Raw genomic sequence first — 24475 nt, forward strand, 5'->3', positions numbered from 1 at the left:
CTGAATTCTTGCAACTCCCATTTTACCATTGCAGAAACACAGGCGGAGAGGAAAAGTGACTCACTCAAGGCGACTGTGCCAAGAGGCAGAGCACAGCCCAAACCCTGGGCACAGCGCCTCCTACAAGGGAAGGGGCTCCGTGTGCCAGCTCCTAGAACAGAGAGGCGGTGTCACGCACGTGGCCAAGAGGGGGCGCTCTGGAGCCATTCTGTGCAGCACCGCGCGGGTAACTACAGGTCTCCACCCCTGGTGTACTCCTCTGTAAAATGGGCACACAGATGCCCATTTCGTAGCGAGACTCAAGGACTAAGTGACTCAATACGCACAAAATGTGTAAGAGAAATGCCAGGCACATAATACACGCTCTGCTAGCGTTAGCTGATACATCAACGTGCCCTAGGTTATAAACACACGCACGGGTGTTTAACACACGATTGTAACATGCTCGCTACACCTATGTCTGTAATAGCTGCAAATACGAGCCACCGCCCAGGTTACAAACGAGGCCCGATTAACCTGTGGTCCCCTCTAGTTGCACAGCGTAGCAGAAAATGTATTTATCTGACTGCTTTGGGCCTCGCCAAGCCACAACCCCTATGGATGCAGGCGGTCCCGTCTCATTGGATGGTGGTGCTTCTCCCTGAACCTTTATTCAAGTCAAATTCCCAAGATCTGGTTGAGTCTTGAAGGGGAAGGGACTATAAAAGCAACCCTGGAAAGGTGGAAAGCTTTCCGCGGACCTTTCCGGCCGGCAGCTGTTCAAGGGGCGCCCGGGCCTGACCTGGGGATGGAAACTGGATTCCACTCAAGTCCGCGGAGCTGACGGCCGGCGGGCTGACCTACCTCGTGAGCTTGCTGCCGATCTGCTGCCTCAGCTCCAGTCTCTCTTCATCCGTCTGCCTGGGGAGGATGTTCTTCTCTTCCAGCTCCCGCTTGGAGGGCCTGTTGCTGAGTTTGATGGCTAAGGAGTCCTTCCTGCACACCTTCATGGCCAGGGAGGCTGCAGGAGGGAGAAGCGAGTCATTAATGCTGATGCAAACCTGCCTGTCCTCCTGGCGAGGCTGGGCCTCAAGGTTAAAGGCAGGAAGGCCGACATAATGGGTTTAACACCCGGGCGTGGCTAAGGCCTCATTCAAAGCGCTCATTGATAGAATTCCCAAAAGCAGCAGGTTCCGGGTGCCTTGCAGGTGAGGGTCCCAGCTCCCCCAGGAACCCCCAGCGGGCAGGCAGCATCACAAAGGAGGGCTGGCGGGGCCTGGGGAGGGCAACAGAATGCAAGACAGAGTGGTCAGAGGCCCTGAGGAGCTGTGGGAGCTTCGAAGAGGAGAAGGGGCCGACAGCAGAGGAGAAGAGGGGACGGAGGCCACTTGGGGCCAGCAGTGGCTGGCGGCCCCTTGCAGGAGGGAAGCCTCCGAGATGACAGAGAAGTCAGGTAATCGCAGGAGACAGCTGGAGGGGACCCCGGGGTGTGTGAAGGAAAGTATAGTTGGGCAAAGTTGGCGGAGCTTGGGGCGAGAGTGGAGGCAAGATCATTCCAACAGGGAACATTCTGGGACTGAGCCGAGGAGGGGGCTTCCTTATGCCTGGAATGCATCTATGGTTCTCAACCAAAGGTGATTTTGCATCTCCCTACCCCCGCCAGGGACAGACTTGGCGAAGTCTAGAGATATTTTCCAGTTGTCAAAACTGGGGTCTTGGGGGGGGGGCGGGAGGGTGCTCCTGGCATCTAGCAGGCAGAGGCTCGGGGTGCTGCTGAACATGCTGTGACGCATAGGGTGGCCCCCCCCAGTGAAGAATGATCTGGTCCAGTGTCAGTGGTGCCGAGGATGAGCACCCGTGGTATAAATCGTTCAAGTCTCCAGGCAGGAAACGCTGGGAGCCACTCCCACCCAGGGGTCCCCTGGGCTTTGGTGGCCCGTCTGTGGTTCTCTCTCTTCGATGTTATTTCCACCACCTCATTGCCTGCTCACCAGGCCTCTTCTCAGCTCTCCAGTTCAGCTAGCTGTCTGAAGCCTGGTGCGTGTAAAGCAACAGCGAGAGGCTGGGAAGTTCCATGTTTGGGGGGGGGGTTCCTTTAGATTTTATTTAATAGTGCTGGTCTTTCTTCCTCCACTGGTTTTTTTTTTTTTTTTTTAACATTTATTCATTTTTAGGGGCATCTGGGTAGCTCAGTCGGTTGAGCGTCTGACTTTGGCTCATGATCTCATGTTCGTGAGTTTGAGCCCCACGTTGGGCTCAGTACTGACAGCTCAGAGCCCGGAGCCCGCTTCAGTTTCTCTGTCTCTCTCTCTCTCTCTGACCCTCCCCTGCTCACACTCTGTCTCTCTCTCTCCCTCAAAATAAACATTCAAAAAAAAGAATTTTACCATTTCTTCATTTTTGAGAGACAGAGAGAGACAAAGCATGAGTAGGGGAGGGGCAGAAAGAGAGAGGGAGACACAGAATCTGAAACAGGCTCCAGGCTCTGAGCTGTCAGCACCGAGCCCGACGTGGAGCTCGAACCCACCAACGGCGAGATCATGACCTGAGCCAGAGTCAGATGCTCAAATAACTGAGTCACCTAGGTGCCCTGGTATTGTATTTTTTATTTTATTTTATTTTATTTTATTTTATTTTATTTTATTTTATTTTATTTTATTTATTTTATTTTATGTTTATTTATTTTTGAGAGAGAGAGCATGAGTGGGGAAGGGGCAGAGAGAGAGGGGGACAGAGGAACCGAAGGGGGTTGTGCACGATCAGCACAGAGCCCACGGTGGGGCTCGAACTCAAAACAGTGAGATCATGACCTGAGCCAAAGTCAACTGCTCAAGCGACTGAGCCCCACTGGACTTAGAATAAGGGCCTGGGAATGAGACCTAGTGGGCATCAAATCCTAGCACTGCCTCTTAGACAGATGTGAGGCTCTGGGCCAGTTCCTTTCCTCTCTTTATTCTTCCTTATCTGTGAAATGGGACCACAGTACCCATGCCACCGGGTGTTGTAAGATGCACATAAGAGAATAAGATTTTAGCATACTGGCAGGCACACGGTATATATTCAGTAAAAGGTTGCTATTATGGAACTTCATTAAAAAGTTGACCAAATAGGGGTGCCTGGGTGCCTGAGTTGGCTAAGCACCTGACTCTCTCTTTTTAAAAATTTTTTAATGTTTATTTATCTTTGAGACAGAGAGAGACAGAGCATGAGCAGGGGAGGGGCTGAGAGAGAAGGACACACAGAATCCAAAGCAGGCTCCAGGCTCCGAGCTGTCAGCAAAGAGCCCGACGTGGGGCTCGAACTCACGGACCGTGAGATCATGACCTGAGCTGAAGTCAGACGCTTAACCAACTGAGCTACCCGGGCACCCCAAGCACCTGACTCTTGATATTGGCTCAGGTCATGATCTCATGGTTTGTGAGATCCAGCCCCACATCGGGCTCTGAGCTCGCAGCACAGAGCCTGCTCAGGATTCTCTCTCTCTCTCTTCCCCTCCCCTGCTTGCTTTCTGTCTCAAAATAAACAAACATGAAAAACTTACAAAAAAAAAAAAAAAAAAAAAAAGCTGACCAGATAATCAGTGCGTATTCACTTAACTACAATTTACTATTCACAGCCAGAATGACAGCTTTGGGGCTTTGCTTTTTTTTTTCCCCTTGCTTCTCTTGGGTCCTGGCGCAGGTGAAGGCCTTAAATGAGAAATTTAAATTCAGGCCTTCTGGAACACTGAGGTACGTTTACAAATGAATTTGTTGCATACACAGTGGCTAGTATTTCTGAGTACTTTGTGGACTGGAACTGAGTTTCAGGGTCCCTCCCTCATTTTTTTTTTTTTTCCCCCAGAAACGGGGTCGGATCCCAAGGGAAGCAATCAGAAGAAGAAAAAGCCACCTAGGAGATAAGAAGGGGGCAGCGTGATGGTGCAAGTTTTGCAGCTATGTGGGTCCCTGGGGGACATTTACCCTTTCACCTTCCTCACTGAGCTGCCCTATGACCCCGGGCCAGTGGACGCCCGGATTGGAACCTGGAGCAGCGGGCAGCTCCCCCCATGAGCCCCGCCCTCCCCCCTCCCCCCTCCCCGCCCTGGGGAAGAGCTGGGGGGGGGCGGGTACCCACTGGTATACAGAGAGCTGTCACCCTCCTCCTCCTCCTCCTCCTCTTCCTCTTCTCTTGTGTAGAGGCAGGAAGAGTCTTCGTAGTCGGATTCATGAGGCACGTTTTCTTTATTGTCATCACATTCAATCACGACGGTTGGCACTTGTCTTATTTCTGGAAGGCCCAGAGGTCCTGCTTTTGTGACGCCATCAGCGGAGTGCAAAGCAGAGCTGTGGTAAGAAGTGGAACAGGGGACCCGCTGCTCAGAGCTGTTCGAAGGCAAGAAGCAGAGAGACCATTAATGCTGGCTAACATGTCACATAAATGCATCAGAACCTTTCTAAAACTCCGATGTCCCCGTCCTCAGGGACGAAGGGTCTGCCGGGCATTTCAAGTCCCATTTCTTATCTCCCAGCTAAACGTTTCAGGGCAGACCTTCCTGACGGATGGGGATGAGGCTTTCACAGCGGTGTGGATCGACCTAATGCTCCTCCACTGTACCCGTTAAAATGGTTAGGATGGTAACAATGTTTTTGCCTTGCGCATTTATCGCAATTTAGAAAAATAAAAACACGTTTTTTTTTTTTGGAAATAATTTGAATTCCAGAAATATTTACGGTGAAGACACACATCTCCAAGTGTCAGAGGAAGGTTCCTTTGCACACCCACATGTTTCACAGATGGAGTAAAAGCACCGATTTGAGGGGAAAGCTAGGGATCCAGGGAAGAAAGAGAGAACACAGGAGGTTCTGGCTTTCAAAGCTACACAGCAATGACTGGGAGGGGCTGAGTGTGGCAGAGACTGAAATAGTTGTTTGTTTTTTTTTATTTTTTCAATGTTTATTTATTTTGAGACAGAGGGAGAAGAGAGTGGGGAAGGGGCAGAGAGAGAGGGAGAGGGAGACGCAGAATCCGACGCAGGCTCCAGGCTCTGAGCTGTCAGCACAGAGCCCGATGCGGGGCTCAAACCCATGAACCATGAGATCATGACCTGAGCTAAAGTCAGACACTCAACCAACTGAGCCACCCAGGTGCCCCCGGAGATTGAAATAATTTTGAATGTCATGGATGGAGACGTAGAGGAAGAGTAGAGGCGGGACCACGAGGCTGGAGATGCATGTGTGACCATCAGGGTCAACAGGTTCCTGGATGCCTTAGAGGGATTTCTCTCCCAAGGACAGTGTCAGACTCTCAGCAGCCACGGGTCATGTCAGTCTGGTTATTTCGTAGATCAGTTGTCCAGGGGACAATGATGACGTTGTTCTTGGCTTTACCTCTTAAATTGAACCCATTCAGATAAAATATGTATTTTAATTAAAAATGGTTTGCTTCATTATGAAAACCATTTAAGTTCACTGTAGGCAAATTAGGAAGTGCATAGCAAAAATTAAAAAAAAAAAAAAATAGGGGCACCTGGGTAGCTCAGTCGGTTGAGCTTCCGACTTCAGCTCAGGTCACGATCTCATGGCTTGTGAGTTTGAGCCCCGCGTCGGGCTCTGTGCTGATGGCTCGGAGCCTGGAGCCTGCTTCCGATTCTGTGTCTCCCCCCACCCTCTCTCTCTGCCCCTCCACCCACTCACACTCTTTCTCTCTCTGTCCTTCAAAAATAAATAAATGCTAAAAAAATTTTAAAAGACAGAAGGCTCCAAATTGTCTCAAGAGGATGAAGAAAGGAGAAAGGTCATGCAAAGGAAGGTAAGAGATTCAGCCTCATGGCTAGGCCGTGATAAACAAGAGGCCGTGGTTTCTCCTCCTTCACAACTGGTGCAGGGGAGACTGAGGCCTCGAGGACACGACCGTAAGGAGGGCCCGCCGGCCACGGTGGAAGGTGCGAGGCATCAGGCCACCCACCTCGTGAAACAGGGACTGGTCATGGTGATCGGCAAGCACCTGTTGGGGGCCCTCGAGATACTTCTGAAGACCCCGCCTGGCCAATCACTTCATCTTGCTGAAGTATGCATCTAGCAGGTGATAGAATGTCTAATTTACCACAAGGATATACAAAGGATAAAAAAGGTGCCTCCCGGGAAGCGAGGTGCATCCATCAGAAGGGTCTGATTCGTAAATATCCACTGGCTGCCAGCGGTATGTGAGGAAAGGTGCTGGGTAGAAGACAAATACCCAGATAATCCCACACAGCGGGTCACTGGGGAGCCAAAGGGCAGCAAGAAAAAACAAAGGAAAGGGGAATTAGCTGAGGGGAGGCTGGAAAGTTTGTTATGGGACCTCAGTCTGAGGAGTCAAGATATACACATCCGAGTTCAAGTTTTGCCACTGACTGTCAAATCTTTCCAATGGGCTAATTATTTAACCTCTCTGAGCCCCAGTCTCCTTGGGCAAAATTAGGTAAACCTATCGTAAGAGGAGGGTTCGTGCATGTGACGTGCCTGTAAATGAGGCCCTCTCCTGGTATTTAGAGAAATGGCCTTCCGAGTGGATTCAAAGTACTCTCAGCTTCAGACTGTTCACACCGCTGTCAGGGCAACTTGCCAAAACCCCAGATCGCCTTGCTTCGCCCATGAGGATTCTGAATACCTGCCCCGTCCACAAAACCAATGCTCCAAGAGTGACACAAGGGGAAAATCCAGTTACCGTATGAGCTATACTAGTCAAGGCCAAGAACTAAATCAACGTAAACGGACCACCTGATTACATCTGGCCTCCACCCCTGGCGTTTGTGGGCAGGAAGGGGAACACCTAGCCGAACATCAGTCTTAGCAAAGGCTGGTTTTCTATATTAGAGTTGTCACTTAGCAGATCTGCTCCCAGGAAAAGTTCTCACTGTTAAAGAGAAGTGAAAACCATCAGCCTGGGAGCAACAGTTTAAACACAGCATGATGTGCAGGACCCTGCACAACTTGACCCATATTATTATTATTTTTTAAAATGTAATGTATTGTTAAGTTGGCTAACATACAGTGTATAAAGCGTGCTCTTGGTTTTGGGGGTAGGTTCCCGTGATTCATCACTTACATACAACACCCAGTGCTCATCCCAACAAGTGCTCTCCTCAATGCCCATCACCAATTTCCTCCATCCACTGCCCCCGCATCAACCCTCAGTTTGTTCTCTGTATTTAAGAGTCTCTTAAGGGTTTGCCTCTCTCCCTCTCTGTAACTATTTTTTCCCCCTTCCCTTCCCCCATGGCCTTCGGTTAAGTTTCTCAAGCTCCACATATGAGTGAAAACATACGATATCTGTCTTTCTCTGACTTATTTTACTCAGCATAATACCCTCCAGTTCCATCCACGTTGCGGCACATGGCACAATTTCATTCTTTCTCATTGCCAAGTAGTAGTCCATTGTGTATATAAACCACATCTTCTTTATCCATTCATCAGTTGATGGACATTTAGGCTCTTTCCATAATTTGGCTACTGTTGAAAGCGCTGCTATAAACATTGGGGTGCATGTGCCCCTATGCATCAGCACTACTGTATCCTTTGGACCCATATTATTAAACCCACCCTCGTTCCCTGTTTCCTATCGCCATGTAACTTACCCCTCAGCCACATGCAATGACGTGTTACATGCTCTTGGCCTGGAATGTGCTCCCCTCCCACCTCCACGGGGTTAATTTTATGTAGCTTTTAATATCTGTGTCAGGCGATGCCTGAGGTGATGCCTATGTTCTCCAGGGACTCCACCAACTGCAAAAACTGTGATCATATGTTTGCTTGCTGCCTCCCCTCCCCAGCCAAGCTGTAGTCTCCTTGAAGGGCAGGCACTTTCATCAATGGCTTAATGACAAAAAGGGGGCACGTGGAAGCAGTGAGGAAGAGAAGGAAAGGAGGGAGTGGAAAAAGTGAACATTTACTGGTCGGGTTGTCCACTGTTCTAGAAACTTCCACATCTGGCATCTCATTTCATCTTTATAACAACTCGGCAGGAGAAGTGTCATTATCCTTGTTTTATTATCTTTTTTTCAACGTTTATTTATTTTTGGGACAGAGAGAGACAGAGCATGAACGGGGGAGGGGCAGAGAGAGAGGGAGACACAGAATCGGAAACAGGCTCCAGGCTCTGAGCCATCAGCCCAGAGCCCGACGCGGGGCTCGAACTCACGGACCGCGAGATCGTGACCTGGCTGAAGTCGGACGCTTAACCGACTGCGCCACCCAGGCGCCCCTATCCTTGTTTTGGTAGGCAGGAAAGTGAAGCTCTGGGAGGGCAATTAATAGGCCCATGAGGACCCAGGTCATACAGAAGGGGGTGGGAATTTGAACTCATCATGTTTTAGTACGCTGTACCTAAAAACTGAATTGGGATACTGGGAAGACTGTGAACTTACATTAAAGACAAACCCCACTAACTGTACATGTGCAAGGTGGAGGAAACGTGTACAAGATAGCATTACTTCTTTGTAAGTATTTTAAATCTTACTAACCAGAGTAAGTAATAGTGTTCTATCTTACCACAGTCAGGCCACCCTTGGGCACGGAGTTTAAAGGCTTCATCTTGGACGCTGCATTGTAAGGGGTCAGGCTGGGAAAGGGACTCATCTGTTGACTCATCTGAGGACCTCATCACGCTGACTGCCTTGGCCTCTTTTGCTTCAAAAGGCAGAGGTGAGTAGTTGCAATAGAGCCTCAAATATTTACTATCTGAACTATCAGAAAATGTTTTCTGAAATTTGTGTGGAACCACAAAAGGCCCCAAAGAGCTAAAGCAATCTTGAGAAAGCAGAACAAAGCTGGGGCGGGGGGGTGGGGGTGATCATAATCCCAGATTTCAAGATATACTACAAAGCTGTATGGTACTGGCACAAAAACAGACATGCAGATCAACAGAAAAGAACAGAGAACCCAGAAATAAACCCATGCTTTAATGGTCATTCGTCTACAACAAAAGAGGCAAGACTATACAATGGAGAAAAGACCATCTCTTCAATAAATGCTGCTGGGCAAAATGAGAGCCAAATGCAAAAGAATGAAACTGAATCACTTTCTTACAATATACACAAAAATAAACTGAAAATGGATTAAGGACCTAAATGTAAGACCTGAAACCATAAAAATCCTAGAAGTGAGCACAGGTAGGGCTCTCTTTGGCCTTAGCAACAACTTTCTAGATTTGTCTCCTCAAGCAAAGGAAACAAAAGCAAATTAAGCCATTGGGAATACACCAAAAGAAAAAGTGTTTGCACAACACAGGAAACCATTAATAAAACAAGGCGACCTACTGGATAGGAAAAGATATGTGCAAATGACATATCCAACAAGGGGTTAATAACCAAAATATATAAAGAACTTCTACAACTCAATATCAAACAAACAAACCAATTAAAATATGGGCAAAGGGTCTGAACAGTTTTCCAAAGAAGACATCCGATGGCCAACAGACACCTGAAAAGATGACCAACATCATTTATCATCAGAGAAACGTAAATCGGAACCACAATGAGGTATCACCTTACACATGTCAGAACGGTGTGGCAAAAAATACCAAGTGTTGGTGAGGATGTGGAGAAAAAGGAACCCTCATGCCTTGTTGGTGGGAATGCAAACTGGTGCAGCCACAGTGGAAAACAGCATGGTTCCTCAAAATTTTTAAAATAAAATTAAAAAATAAAACTACCCAGGGGTGCCTGGGTGGCTCAGTCGGCTGAGCGTCCAACTTCAGCTCAGATCATGATCTCACAGTTCGTGAGTTTGAGCCTTGCGTCGGGCTCTGTGTTGACAGCTCGGAGCCTGGAGCCTGCTTCGGATTCTGTGTCTCCCTCTCTCTCTGCCCTTCCCCTGCTCACGCTCTGTCTCCCCCTCGCCCTCAGAAATAAATAAACATAAATTAAAAAAAAAAAAACAAATAAAACTACCCTACTCCACTACTGGGTGTTTACACAAAGAAAGTGAAGACACGAATTTGAACACATGTATGCCCGGTATGTTTATTGCAGCATTGTTTAAAATAGCCAAGACATGAAAGTAACCTAGGTGTCCTTCAATAGGTGAATGGATAAAAAGGATGCCGTATATACGTCTATATAGACAGACAGACATATATCTGTATCTCCACAATGGAATAATGCACCGCCATAAAAAAGAGTGAGATTTTTGCTGTTTGCAACAACATGGATAAACCTAGAGGGTATTATGCTAAGTGAAAGAAGTCAGGGAAAGACAAATACCATATGATTTCACTTATACGTGGAATCTAAAAACCAGAACGAATAAGCAGAAACAGACCCATGAATACAGAGGACACACTGGTGGCTGCCAGAGGGGAGATGGGTTGGGGGGGGATGGGCAAATGGGTGAAGGGGAGTGGGAGGTACAGGCTTCCAGTTATGGAAATGAAGAGGTCACAGGGATGAAAGGACCGCATGAGGAATACGGTCAACGGAAAAACAACAAGCTTTTCTGACCGCTGGCTTAAACCAACGTTTCCTAACCTCGATCACACCTACACTCACTTCATGTGTGTGTGTGTGTGTGTGTGTGTGTGTGTGTGTGTGCACGCCTGCCATATTTGAAGTCCATTTATACTATTTTATTTTTTTTATTTTAGAGAGAGAGTGCGCGTGAGTGGAAGAGGGGCAGAGAGAGAGAGAGAGAGAGAGAGAGAGAGAGAGAGAGATGCAGAATCGTAAGGAGGCTTCATGCTCAGTGTGGAGTCCGATGCAGGGTTTGATTCCACGATCCTGGATTGTGACCTGAGCCGAAATCAAGAGTCTGATGCTCATCCGACTGAGCCACCCAGGTGCCCCTCTGTCTCTCCCCAAAATTAAAACATAAATAAATAAAGAACACAAACGCCATTTCAGCCTCATCTTAAGCAACAGCTTTGTAACCACGGGTTTTATGTGCTAATTATTATGTGTGTTTATAACTTAGGTTAAATACGTGACTATTAAAAACTTTTAGAGAAAAGTTGTCCTACACTCAACTGATGTGCTACCAAGAATGCATTATCTCACATTTTAGCTAAATAATGGCCTAGACCAGATTTTCTCGGCATCGGCACGACTCCCATTCGGGCCGGACAGACAACTCCTTGTGGTGAGGGTCACTGCAGGGGGCTTAGCAGCATCCCTGGTCTCTACCCAGTAGATACCAGTGGCACCTTCTCCAGTTGTGGCAACCGAAAATATCACCTGACATTGCCAAAAGTCCCGTGGGGGCAAAACTGCCCATTTGGGAGCCACTGGCCCAGGATATCCACAACAGCTTTGCTACTCGCCGTGTCCTCACAGTGGTACCATGTAAGTCTCTCCAAGGCACCCGTGACAACGACCGCTGGGAATCTGCAGCATCCGGTGAGTGATCAGGAACCGTCCGGATCCTTTCTCCTAAGTTCTTGACCTGCTGTGTCCCAGGCTGGTCCTTGAGGGTGCAGCCATCCCACTGATGCTATCAGACGTCCGCTGCAGAAATTCCCTGCATCCCTGCTCCAGGCCCTGAGCGGTCACCCCACCAACCCAAGAGCTCCGAGCGGGCTCTTGAGTGAGCCAGGTCAGTGATTTACAAAATGACACCCCAGTGGCCTGAAAGAGTCACCACACCAACTGGGGACCCGGTCAAACTCCTGGAGGAAAAAGCGGACTCATGTAAAAAGATCCCTTCTAGACCATTCACAGCAAAACTCCTTGGGATGGAGCACTGAGTTTGCTTGGCATTCAGATGGATCTCGTTGCCTGTGGTTTGTGTTCGAGGTTCCGCTCCCCAGTTAGCTGCCTGGGAACTAGAACCACAGGTAAACATAAAGCCTCTCATCCCCGCCTCCCGAATGGAACCTTCCTTTACCGTTACCATACTACTGCACACAAAGAGGGTAACAGTTGACATTTTAACAGCTCACCCTGTGCCACATACTGGTTCAGGCAAGCCTCGCAACAACCCTGTGGGGTAGGTACTACTGTTATCCCCCCGTTTTAGAGAGGAAAAGTGAGGCACACGGCCAAGGTCACAGCTGCAGTGGTGCAAGCGTTACCGATCTCAGGCAGTAAGACAGCAGAACCTTACCCCTTACTGACGTCACCATACCGCTGCCCAGGCAGAAGCGGAAGTCCCGCTATGGCTTTGAACCTTTCCCTGCTTCCAGAACCTTCCCCTCCCCACCATCTCTAGGGCTGCCAGACAGGTCTGATCGGGTACTTCTCCCACTGAAGACTTCTGAAGGGTCTCACTGTCACCGTGATAAAGTCCACCCCCTGTGGCCTGGACGAGGGGGACGCCTCATGAGATGGTCCTATGCTTCCTTTCAACTTTCTCTGTTACTATTCTTCACCCCAGAGCCAGCCACACTGGGCCGCTGGCTGCTTCCCAAGCACACTGGGAGCCTTCCTGCCTCCTCTCTGTTCCTGCCATCGCTCAGGCTCCGAACTATCCCCTCGGAGTGTGGCCTGGGGCATCCCTCTCCCTTCGGGGATAGCTCATGTGCCATTGCTTTTGAGCAACCTTTTCTGACTTTTCTAATAGAAACCAGGCCCTTCTCTGTGCTGCCAGGCCCTGAGCCCACCTCTGAGAGAGCACTGGTCACCTTACGTTGTGATTACGTGTCTACGCATCTACCCCCTGCCCCACCTACCGTGAGCATCGCTGATGGAGGCGGGTTATTAATTATCTTTATCCCCCAGCCCCGTTTTTGTGCCTGCTTTTGGAACTGATGGAAAAGTCAGGCAAATATTTGAACTGAAGTCTCCTGGAATCAGAGTAGGATGCATTGTATCTATGATTTAATTCATAAAATAACGATCCCCGTGACCTTTAGAGTCTTGCCCTCGTAGGGAAAATATCCTTATGGAAGGAGAATTAAGGTTTTGGAAACCGTGATCTAGAGAGTGTTTCCCTAAGAAAATAATCTGAGATAAGGCAAAGAGATCTCGGCAAGGAAGAATGTCATGGTACCCACGTGCCTTCCATCTTGGGACTACGTGAGCACAGAACACGTGTAAGAAAGAGTTAAGGTCATTATGTTTTCTAATTAAAAAAATTTTTTTAGGGGCGCCTGGGTGGCGCAGTCGGTTAAGTGTCCGACTTCAGCCAGGTCACGATCTCGCGGTCCGTGAGTTCGAGCCCCGCGTCGGGCTCTGGGCTGATGGCTCAGAGCCTGGAGCCTGTTTCCAATTCTGTGTCTCCCTCTCTCTCTGCCCCTCTCCCGTTCATGCTCTGTCTCTCTCTGTCCCAAAAATAAATAAACGTTGAAAAAAAAAATTAAAAAAAAATTTTTTTTAAACATTTATTCATTTATGAGAGACAGGGAGTGAGCAGGGGAGGGGCAGAGAGAGAAGGAAACACAGAATCTGAAGCAGGCTCTAGGCTCTGTGCTGTCAGCACAGAGCCTGAAGCAGGGCTCAAACCCACGAACTGCGAGATCATGACCTGAGCTGAAGTCAGACACTCAACCGACTGAGCCACCCAGCTCATTTCCAATTTTATACTCACATTTTCCAATTTTATACTCACAGCCCATCAGGTCACTTCCATTAAGACTGTCCAGAGTTAGACTGTCTTGTAAGGTGAGGTAGTTGGGCTAGATGAAATCTAGGTGGTTTCTTCTTCTATGACATTCTATAATGAATTTAAATAAACACCAAAGACCCTGAATTATTCTCCAGGGATGGGGAAAAAGAGGAGATTCTGTTTCCCCTTCACGCAGCTCCAAATGTTGTAATTTTCTCAGCAAATGTCTTAGGGATGAACATGCAATGATATTTACGACACATCGGACAGCTGTGCCATTTTGACTATTTCCATTCTACGCATTAAATATAGCAGGGGCTCCACGGCTCAGGATGAAGGAGTGGGGGGCATCCTGCCAAACAATGACAATAGCTAACACAAATGGTCCTTTAAGGGCCCTAGAAAAGTGCTTTGTAAATGTTCGTCATCTCATTTAATTTGCACAAAACACTGCAAAGTTAGGAAGGGTACTGTTACGATCTTACGGACGAGGGCATTACGTTTCTCAGAAAACAAGTGATCACGTGGTTGTGATCACGGCAGGGACATAAACGTGGGTTTATGTCCTGAGCCTGTGCCCTTGGCATCACCCATGCCGTCTTGTCCCAGAGAACCCTTGAGGCCGACGATTTTCTTGTACACGTACGTGCTGTGGAATGCCGTCTGCACCCCAAATTCCAGAAAACACACTGGGAAACATAATTTTCCACCTATCAAAAAGCAAGGGTAAGAGATCCTCACAGAACCCAAGTACTCTCTTGCTACGAATTTTGCTTTGAAGAGCCCCAAGGCTATTATGGAACACAGAAGCAGGTCTGAATTCTGGACTCAGGCAGTATAATAGTTTCAGGGTGAGTAGGTGTTCAGGCAGAAGAGGACGCGCGAGAGAGAATAACTGGGAGGCTGAATAATCCAGCCTTGGATAATGGGGTGCTGTCACTAAAAAGGGGGAATGCAGTGGGTATCTTGTGGCCACAGTAATGCCTATATCATTGAGGGTAGAAAGGCCTCACCATCATCTGGTCCCACTTCCCTGCCTTAATTTTCTTCAGTGCCCCCTCCCTGCTCTCAGCACATTATGTTTTCATCGGTCTCTTCCACTGAAACGTAAGCCCACAAGGATGCGGATGCTGTTTTGCCTTCGTTGACCAAAAATGGTATCTTCCCTCAAGGGGAAAAAAAAAAAAAAAAATGAACCAACAGGAGAGTATAAAGAAAAATTTACCTCAAACGGGATGCCCACTGCTTTCAACACACTGAAAACAGAAAACGTCTAAAAGCTTGAGAGCAAAAGGGCAGTCCTACATCAGAAAAAGCATACGTTTCCGACTCTCTGCTCCTTTGTCATGTCCCCCTGGTACATCGCAGAAGTGAAAAGTTTTATTTGCTCACTCAGTCCTATCTCCAAGAAGAGTAACACTGACCGAGTCTTTGGAAAATCCGACTCCCCCTTTTGACTCTTACTAAGCCAAGTAGGAAACACACAGATTGAGATTACAAACGCATCCCTCAGATTTCCATCCACCTCCCCTCCGCCATTTTCCTATCACTTAAATAGTCACATGTTTCTAAGAAATCCTTGGACTTTGAAAATTAAGAGCCTGTCTTATCTGTCATGTTTACTACTGGTAAGGCAGAAAGAGCTTTTTTTTTTTTTTTTAATAATTCATAAAGAAGTGCATGCCAAAGGGGCGCCTGGGTGGTGCAGTCGGTTAAGCGTCCGACTTCAGCCAGGTCGCGATCTCGCGGTCCGGGAGTTCGAGCCCCGCGTCAGGCTCTGGGCTGATGGCTCGGAGCCTGGAGCCTGTTTCCGACTCTGTGTCTCCCTCTCTCTCTGCCCCTCCCCCGTTCATGCTCTGTCTCTCTCTGTCGCAAAAATAAATAAACGTTGAAAAAAAAATTTTTTTTTAAAGAAATGCATGCCAAAACCTCTACAAGAATTCAGGGTCATGACCACAGTTGGCCTCTTGACAAGGAAGCTTCATAATCATCGCTTTACCTCCATCACATGGTTAACGGGCAGAGGCACAGAAGGACACTGGGCCTCATCCATGCATCGGGGGATTATCAAACACCTTTGATACTCTTTTAGGAAAATGGGGACAGGTTTTGAAATTAAAAACCGTCTATTTTAAATCCTAATCTTCCTTGAAAATACTTGGGGACCATTTTATCATCCCTCACTGAAGGAAAACGTGTAATAAGGAGAGACCGCTTTCTGGCATCGGATTTCAGATGCAACGCTTCGTTAAAGTTTTTAAGACGGAGTTAATCTCCTCGAAGGACAGAGAAAATTGATTACCTACAAATGTAACACTGAAAGTGAAATGAGACTTCCAGAGGGAGAGCTTTTGAGTTCTGGGGCCCACGAGTTACAAAGAGAGTTTTCGGAGGGGAGAGAGATCGGTTTTCTTCCTGGAGACCAAAAACGTGTGAGAAATTAGGGTACAAGTCGCAGCGCCCGAGGCTGAAGAGTGATAGAAATAACCACTGAAATCCAAGAAAATCGTTAATCGGCTTCATTTTAGGCAAGCAGGCACGCTTTGTGTGTTTTATCGTGGCCTTCTAAGATAAGAAACTCAACATCAGAGCTTTGTTTTTTGTGGGGTTTTTTTTTGGTGGGACTTTAGTCGGCAGGAAACTATGCCGTTCTATATATAGACTAGGGTCTGAGCCTTCCCGAGTGGAGAATGTGCTGGGAGCTTCTTTCTCCCCAGCAGTGGTGATGAATTTAAATTAATTCATTCACAACCCTTTCTCTGCCCTTTACGAGGACCAGGGACCCACATTTCTGAAATCCTGTCTGGGCTGGGTGTCAGAAAAGAAAACCCTAAGGCACACACAGTCTGACCCACAGCCCACCCTTCCCAGCATCCTCCGGTCCTGATGGAGGAGCCAAACAGTGGTGGCTTTCTCGCACGACTTTGTCCGCAGACACCAGCAGGAGTCTTGGGTCACGCTTGGCTGGATGCCAGGAGGGTAGGACGTGCAGTGAGGAGGCCTATGCTTGAGACCCTGCTGGGCCACTCACCAGGGTCTCACACACCAGGTTGGGTTCCTCATCAGCTGAATGGAGAAACCGGTTTGCTTTCTCAGAGGATAATGCTGGTGTGGTGAGCTTCCTATCGGTCAATGCTGGGGGTGGCGGTTTTAACTAGGGCTATACTTAAACCCTGGCCATTTTTCATCAACCAGTCATTATGGATATTGCCCATGAATTTATCAAAACACTTCCTTTAGCGTTTTTGTATTTTTTTGCCCGAAAAATCTTCCCGGACAACGGTTTCTGAGAAGACCAAAGAATCAACAGTCATGCATCGGGCAAGAGCAGGGTTTCTGCTGATGCACACATAGGAATTCAGGAGCAGATTCTCTTTTGAAAATATACTTCCCTTTTTTTATCCTCTTAAGACTTCAAAAGATGCCAATGGTTTGCGCGGTCTCATTAACCTTCCTTTTAAGCAGTCTGTTCCTCACCTCGCAGGGGAAGATCGGTCTTGCTCCCAGTGACCTCACCTTGCACTGAAATCACATCACGCCCCCCTTAGAATGAGAGTTAAATTATAAAACACTGCCGACGTGCCACCACTTGAAGATAAATGTATGCTTCACAAAGATATGACCTAAAGTAGGAGGCTGACGATACCGGTGTTGAGGTCAGGGACAAATACGGTCATCAATACGAGGAGGAAAGTCCTTTCCCGGAAACGCATTTCTTTAAAAACGTACGTTGTTTCATACGTGATGAACAAAACACTGAACTTCTTCAAACCAGTGCTACTTTAGAAGCAAATGACATTTAGGTGCTCAGTTTCGTCCTTGCCAGGGCACCAACGTACATCTGCTTACCATCACAGAACACTCTGATTTGTAGACGGAAGCGTTATTAACACAAGCCAATGCAGTAATTAGACTGTTACGGCTACAAAAAAACCCCTTGGAAATCATCTAGTTCAGGACCATGAATTATTCTTTAGAATTCCCTGTGACCCTGGAGGTCACATGAAAAAAAAGTACTTGTCACCATGGAATGGATTTATCCTAGGACTATGAATCAGCTGTGCCCTTTGAAAGTTCTCTAATTCTGGAATAATGGGATTCGAAAGATTGAAGGAATCTTGGGGGCGGGGGCTACTGATTTCATTTACTTCTGTCCAAAGTTGAAGTTATTTCTTTTTTTTTTTTAATATTCTTGACAGGTAGTAACTTAACCCCCAGCTAATATATAAATATAAAAATGGGGACATTACAAGCAAGCACACTAAACTAGTCACATACCTACACTTATCAATATTATTATTTTAAAGGAAAGGCCACAGATGTTATTGTGTGACTACCACAATGCTTGGCATGTGGTACTCAGTAAGCATTGCTGAGAGTTCAGCATGGTTCTGGAAGCCTTTCGGCATCTGGTTGACCATCACTGGTCTGGACTTGCTCATACAGCCATATTTCCAGAAACATTCACATTAGAGTTAACAACCTACTTCAATCTATCTAACATGAGGTTATGGAGTGGGACAGGTCCTGAGCAGAGATCAGGAGAGAAGATGACCATCTACAAACCAAGGAGAGAGAGGCCTCAGGAGAAGCCAGCCCTGTGACACTTTGATCTTGGACTTCCAGCCTCCAGAGCTGTGAGCACAGAAACTCCTGTTGTTTAAGTGCCCTAGTCTGCGGTCCCTTGTGATGGCCGTCCTCGAAAACGAATTCAGTCATGATCTGATTTTTGAAAAAAAAAAAAGATTTTAATGTTTATTTTTATTTATTTTTTTTTAATTTTTTTTTCAACGTTTATTTATTTTTGGGACAGAGAGAGACAGAGCATGAACGGGGGAGGGGCAGAGAGAGGGAGACACAGAATCAGAAACAGGCTCCAGGCTCTGAGCCATCAGCCCAGAGCCCGACGCGGGGCTCGAACTCACGGACCGCGAGATCGTGACCTGGCTGAAGTCGGACGCTTAACCGACTGCGCCACCCAGGCGCCCCTAATGTTTATTTTTGAGAGAGAGAGAGAGAAAGACAGAGTGCGAGCGGGGGGTGGGCAGAGAGAGAGGGAGACACAGAATCCCAAGCAGAGCTCCAGGCTCCGAGCTGTCAGCACACAGCCCGATGTGGAGCTCAAACCCATGAACTGTGAGATTGTGACCTGAGCCGAAGTCGGACCCTTAACCGACTGGGCCACCCAGGCCGCCCCATGTCATGATCTGATTTTTGTTACACATTGTCTGTCTGACTGAAGGAGAAGGAATGGAAACAGGAGACCAGGAGGGAGGGACAGTGGAGGTTAGGCCACTGGGTAGCAGGAGCAGGTACAAAGTGGCTCTCAGTATAGACCTGATAGGATTTGCAGACCCATCAGACATGAAATACAAGATAAAGAAGGGTGTTAAGGGTGACGTCCAGATTTCTGGCCTGAGCAATTGGAAGTATGAATTTTCCTTCTCCTTAATTAAGCAGGAATCCTTTAAAGTGTATTCCCTTAAGGGGCGCCCGGGTGGCTCAGTCGGTTAAGCGTCTGACTTCAGCTCAAGTCACGATCTCTCGGTTCGTGGGTTCGAGCCCACATCAGGCTCTATGCTGACAGCTCAGAGCCTGGAGCCTGCTTCGGATTCTGTGTCTCCCTCTGTCTCTGCCCCTCCCCTGCTTGTGCTCTGTGTCTCTCTCTCTCAAAAATAAACATTAAAAAAAAATTTTTTTTAAGTTTACTTATTTTGAGAGAGAGACTGCGTGGGAAGGGTAGAAGAGAGGGAGGGAGGGAGGGAGGGAGGGAGGGAGGGAGGGAGAGAGAGACAGACAGACAGACAGAGAACCCTAAGCAGGATCTGCACCATCAGTGTGGAGCCTGATGTGGGACTCGAACTCACGAACTGTGAGATCATGACCTGAGCTGAGATCAAGAGTTGGCCACCTAAGCAGCTAAGCCACCCAGGCGCCCCTCCCACCGTCATTTTACTAATAGGGGAGCCAGAGGACGAGGAGCTGATGAACTGAATTAAGATGAGAAAATTAGTGGCTGATTACGATTTTAGGTTTGAATTCCAGGACTTATGTCAACTAGGTCACAGGCGTACTGCAGGTATTAAAAACCACATGATACCTGGAATGATAAAACATCACTTCCAAAAAAGATACGAGTCATCAGGAAAGGAAACGAAGACCACGTGATTTCAGGAAACCGACAAAAACAAAATCTCCAACAAGACCGGATCAAACCGATTTGCAATGTGCCTTTCAGGGGCCACTGAAGGGTGACTTTCCATGGAATCTGGTGTAACATTCACTACTGCCTCTTGGACACTTTCAGGGCGTGCCATGTAGCAAGACAACCGATTGGAATGGACTAAGTCCCTCGTTCTTCATAGACAACCCTAACGAGGTTGCTGGTGGTGTTATTTTCCCTGTTTTACAGGTAAGGAATCAAAGGCAGAAAGAAAAGGCGTCAGGCTGAAATCCCAGCAGTTTACGATTTTGGATCCTAGACGCCTACCGTGACACGGGGGCGGCCTCCAGCTTGGCCACGCAGGCGAGGGCAGCCCCGTGACCTCGGATAAACACGGCCCTCTTCAAGTTTGCTTCAACTTAGTCTCTAGTTCCTTCCCTCCTCCTGTACCCCTCCCCCCCAGAACGGGTGAGCCAATGCTGTGAGCGACCAACCCCGTGTCACATTTTTGCGTCACTGAGCAAGTTCAGGTTAGAGTAACGAGTAAGAACAGATTTGGAACGGATTGAGAGTATTCTTGGGAGACCACGAACAAGACGATAAACGGTCTAGAAGCCATCTCAATAAATGATTATTATAATGAGTTAGGGATTATTCGTGCGGAGGAGAGAAGCCCTTGATAAAGTCAGTGGTAGCTACCTTCAAAGCTTGGGAAGCTTTTCACAGGCAGGGAAAGAAAACTGAGGGGGTGTAAGTTATGAGAGGTAAAGCTTTTGACCTAATGTAAGAAATCACTTTGTAATAATCGTACCTTCTTGACAACGGGGTGGGCTATCTTGGGACCCAGGGAGGTTCCTGTGCTCACGGGGAGTAGAGGACTGGTGGTCAGGAACACTGCAGTAGCCAGTGGGCTGGCTGCCTGGATGCTTTTTATGGTCCTTTTCAATGATAACATGACAATGTATTCAGATTTATGGCCCAAAGCCTGGCACGAATGCTGCTTAATTCTTCATTCGATTTTCGCATTACTTATAGCGTTCCGTCAGGATCAGGCCACAGGTCTGCACCCAATGCCCTACACGTGACATCCCATGAGACCCCGGGGTCTTCGCAGGTGGCACGCACTTTGCGTAAGTGCTCCGTAATGTCTCTTCCTCCTTTCAGTGTTTTTTGGGATCACTGGAAATTGGCAGGAGAAGGGCGAAATAGCTCTTCCTTTCTGTGTTAAATTTGGTCAGAAGAAGAATGAAATCATGTTGACAGGCAACGGGGGGAAGTTTTAGGCAGTAAGAAAGAAGGGCAACATCTCCAGAGAGAGCGGCGGATCCCGCACTAAACCAAAAGGTGGCCCGTGACTTCAATGCTTCAGATCCTTCCAGGACTCCTGGACGCTCAGAACAATCCCTCCATCTTTAAAAAAAAATTTATTACATTTATTTATTTATTTTGAGAGACAGAGAGCCCAAGTTGGGGAGGAACAGAGAGAGAGGGAGCGAAAGAGAATCCCAAGCAGGCTCCGCACTGATCAGCACAGAGCCCACTGAGGGGCTCAAACCCACGAACCGTGAGATCATGACCTGAGCCAAAATCAAGAGTCGGATGCTCAACCAACCGAGCCACCCAGGTGCCTCCAAATCTCTCCATCTTTATTTCTTTCGGTGGTGGGCTTCTCTTTCTCTGGAGGGTGATCTTGTTAGAGTGATATATACATGAATTCCTTATGTCCTGGCTGGTCTATCAGAACAACCCTGTGTCTTGACCGGAGACAGGAAGGGAGTGAGACAGGAAGTGGTAAGAGTCTGAGGGTAGCACGGAGCACAGGGGGCTGCCTTGGTCGTGCCGTTCCCTTTCCTATCCCCTGTGTCCATATTATATTGTGATATTATGGAACAGAACAAATCTGTTTTCTTTGATCCATTTCAGTAAAGAACCTGACCTGGTTTGGGTCCAAAAGACCTATCCATTGGTCTACACTCAACTGAAATGCTCTGCAAACACGCGCAGAAATGACTGAAGAACAGCGTGTCACTTGGTTAGTACTTTCCATGGAAACTCTTAAAGTGGCATCCTTTGAGTAGAGACGTATTTAGCAACTAACATGCTGTCCTGAGTTCCTGCGAGAATCTCTTTCAATTGATTCAAGTTCCTACGAGATACGAAGACTTACTCGATATATAGTCGGCGTGGGGATCGGGAATTATGTTGAGTATTAGCTGTCTCCAGGACAACAGTTGTCCTGTTGCGGAAAGAGTTCTGGATTTGCATTAGGAAGACCCAGGCTGGGGGATGTGTCCCCTCGATTTACTACCTGGGATGGTGCTTTTCAACACATCTGTGAGGAAGGACCAGTTCTGTTGGCTGGTTGGTTGGGATATATATATATTTTCAATCTATCACAAACTGACGCTTTTGTAAAACATAAAAGAAAATATATAAAAAATGAAACCCTTTTCTATTACCATATTCAACAGACATGAAATCATTGTCCAGTCACTAGGAAAGTGTCTAAAAGCTTGCTCTCAGTTTCTGTACCTATAGGGTTGCAGATGGCCAACAAGCAATCTGTGGACCACTCTTCTGAGAAGCTGGCAATGGGGAGCTCACTTAGCCTGCCTTAGTTTCTCTACTAACCCAGCCTCCCTAGCTGATGTGAGGATTAAGATGATAACAGTCCATCAAAGACTAAAAAGTGTCATCCAAATTTGAAATGACTACCTTCCTTATTAACAATAACAGTAGTTGGAAAGGATGGTAAGGGGCCAAAGCAATCTTTTTTCAGTGAGGGTGGATGTTAATATACCACCAAGTCAGAATTCCCAGCAACGACTACTTCCTCTGGAATCAATTAGAACCCAAACCCAGAATACATGGCTGAGAGTCTGGACACTAGATCAGAAAGCTCCTGACCAGGTTCATCTTGCCTCTGGCCCTCTGGTGACCAGCAGGCCCTCCAGACTACAATTCTCCCATCTGTAGGACCCAGCTAACAGCTGTCACTACTCTGGGACAGATACAGACGGTCCTGAACTCAAGACACCTTCTGCACGGTGGAGTGCAACACTTTCTTCCTGTGATGCTAGGGAATTAGGTCAAGCAACATGCCTTGGAATCACACTGGGAAAGCCGGCAGAAGTGGGGTGGTATTTGAACACACACACACACACACACACACACACACACACACTCTCTCTCTCTCTCTCTCTCTCTCTCTCTCTCTCTCTCTCACACACACACACACACACACACACACACACACACACACACACATTCAGAACGAGTCCTTCAGATTCTCTTCGCAGATCTCCCAGCAAGGTAACTAGAGGAGGATTCTGGAGAAGGAGGGGGCTGCATCAGGTGTGGCTAAACATTAATGGCTCAGTAATCAGACTACAGCACCCCGCTCCCGTCATCAGCAAAAACAACGGCGTGCCTTTCTACCTCTCCTCGCCCCCTACTTCTCCACTGCTGTCCTGCGGCTCCCATCCTTTCTTATTTTATATTCAAATCATCTTTCTCCATCATAAAAATAATATACACAAAATAGAAAATTAGCAGTACAGAAATATATGAAATAGAAAAATAAAAGAATTTCTCTCCTTCTCCCCATCTGAGGGATAGCCACTATTTTTTTTTAAATTTCTTTAATGTTTATTTATTTATTTATTAAAAAAAATTTTTTTTTAACGTTTATTTATTTTTGAGACAGAAGGAGACAGAGCATGAACGGGGGAGGGGCAGAGACAGAGGGAGACACAGAACCGGAAGCAGGCTCCAGGCTGAGCCATCAGCCCAGAGCCCGACGCGGGGCTTGAACTCACGGAATGTGAGATCGTGACCCGAGCTGAAGTCGGACGCCCAACCGACTGAGCCACCCAGGCGCCCCTAATGTTTATTTATTTTTGAGAGAGAGAGAGAGAGAGAGAGAGAGAGAGAGCGCGAGCACGAGTGGGAGAGGGGCAGAGACAGAGAGGGAGGTACAGAATCCGAAACAGGCTCCAGGCTCTAAGCTGTCAGCACAGAGCCTCACGTGATGCTTGAACTCACGAACCTTGAGATCATGACCTGAGCAGAAGTCGGACGCTTAACTGACTGAGCCACCCAGGTGCCCTCCACTATTAATAACTGTATGTATATGTTTTCAAGAAATGTTAAGAGTTATAGAAGCATATGTGTTATATATAAAACACGTATATGTTACTCTTTATATATATTTATGTACTTACATATACTCACATATAAATACATATATCAATATATTTATATTTAAAACTTAAATATATATTTTATATAATATATAATTTATTACAAATATAAATGTTTAATATGTATTACATATCTATGTATTTATATATTTACACATATGCTATTTATACAGTACATATGTGGATGCATCTGTTACTTTTTCTTTTTTTTCAGAGAGAGCAGGGAGAGGGGCAGAAGGGGGGAGGGGGAGGGGGAGGGGGAGGGAGAATCCCAAGCAGGCTCCACACTGTCAGCACAGAGTCCAACGTGGGGCTTGATCTCACAACCCTGGGATCATGACCCGAGCCGAAATCAAGAGTCAGATGCTCAACCGACTGAGCCATCCAGATGTCCCACTTCTCCTTTCCGATAAATGTGACCGGCGACATTTTTTTTTTCTCCCATACTTCCCTTGACATTCGGTTTTCGGTCTGGTTTTACTTTCAAACTCCCCCCCGCCTCCCGCCCCCCACCCCAAGTGAGAATGAGCCCTTACCCTGGTCTTGATATTCCTCAGTCATGGTCAGATCCCCGACCACCTTACCCGGCCGAGCCCACCCCCCTCCTGCCCTCCCTCCCGTCCCCCCCCCCCCCC

The 24475-nt window shown here is 47.4% G+C and overlaps 1 protein-coding gene across 10 annotated transcripts in view; it reads right to left on the reverse strand.

Annotated features, from left to right (window-relative positions):
• PHACTR1 (phosphatase and actin regulator 1) overlaps positions 1-24475 on the reverse strand; it is a 567250-nt gene that overhangs the window by 45253 nt on the left and 497522 nt on the right. For all 10 annotated transcript variants that reach the window (XM_040460558.1, XM_040460556.1, XM_040460562.1 and 7 more), the window contains 2 exons: positions 4096-4343; positions 844-1000 (listed from right to left, as the gene is read on the reverse strand). In XM_040460558.1, coding sequence (XP_040316492.1) covers positions 844-1000; positions 4096-4343 — 405 coding nt within the window. The remainder of the gene's footprint in view (positions 1-843; positions 1001-4095; positions 4344-24475) is intronic.

This window comes from Herpailurus yagouaroundi, unplaced genomic scaffold, assembly GCF_014898765.1.
Source record: "Herpailurus yagouaroundi ecotype Mexico unplaced genomic scaffold, PumYag 250, whole genome shotgun sequence".
In the NCBI taxonomy this organism is placed as follows: Eukaryota; Metazoa; Chordata; class Mammalia; order Carnivora; family Felidae; genus Herpailurus; species Herpailurus yagouaroundi.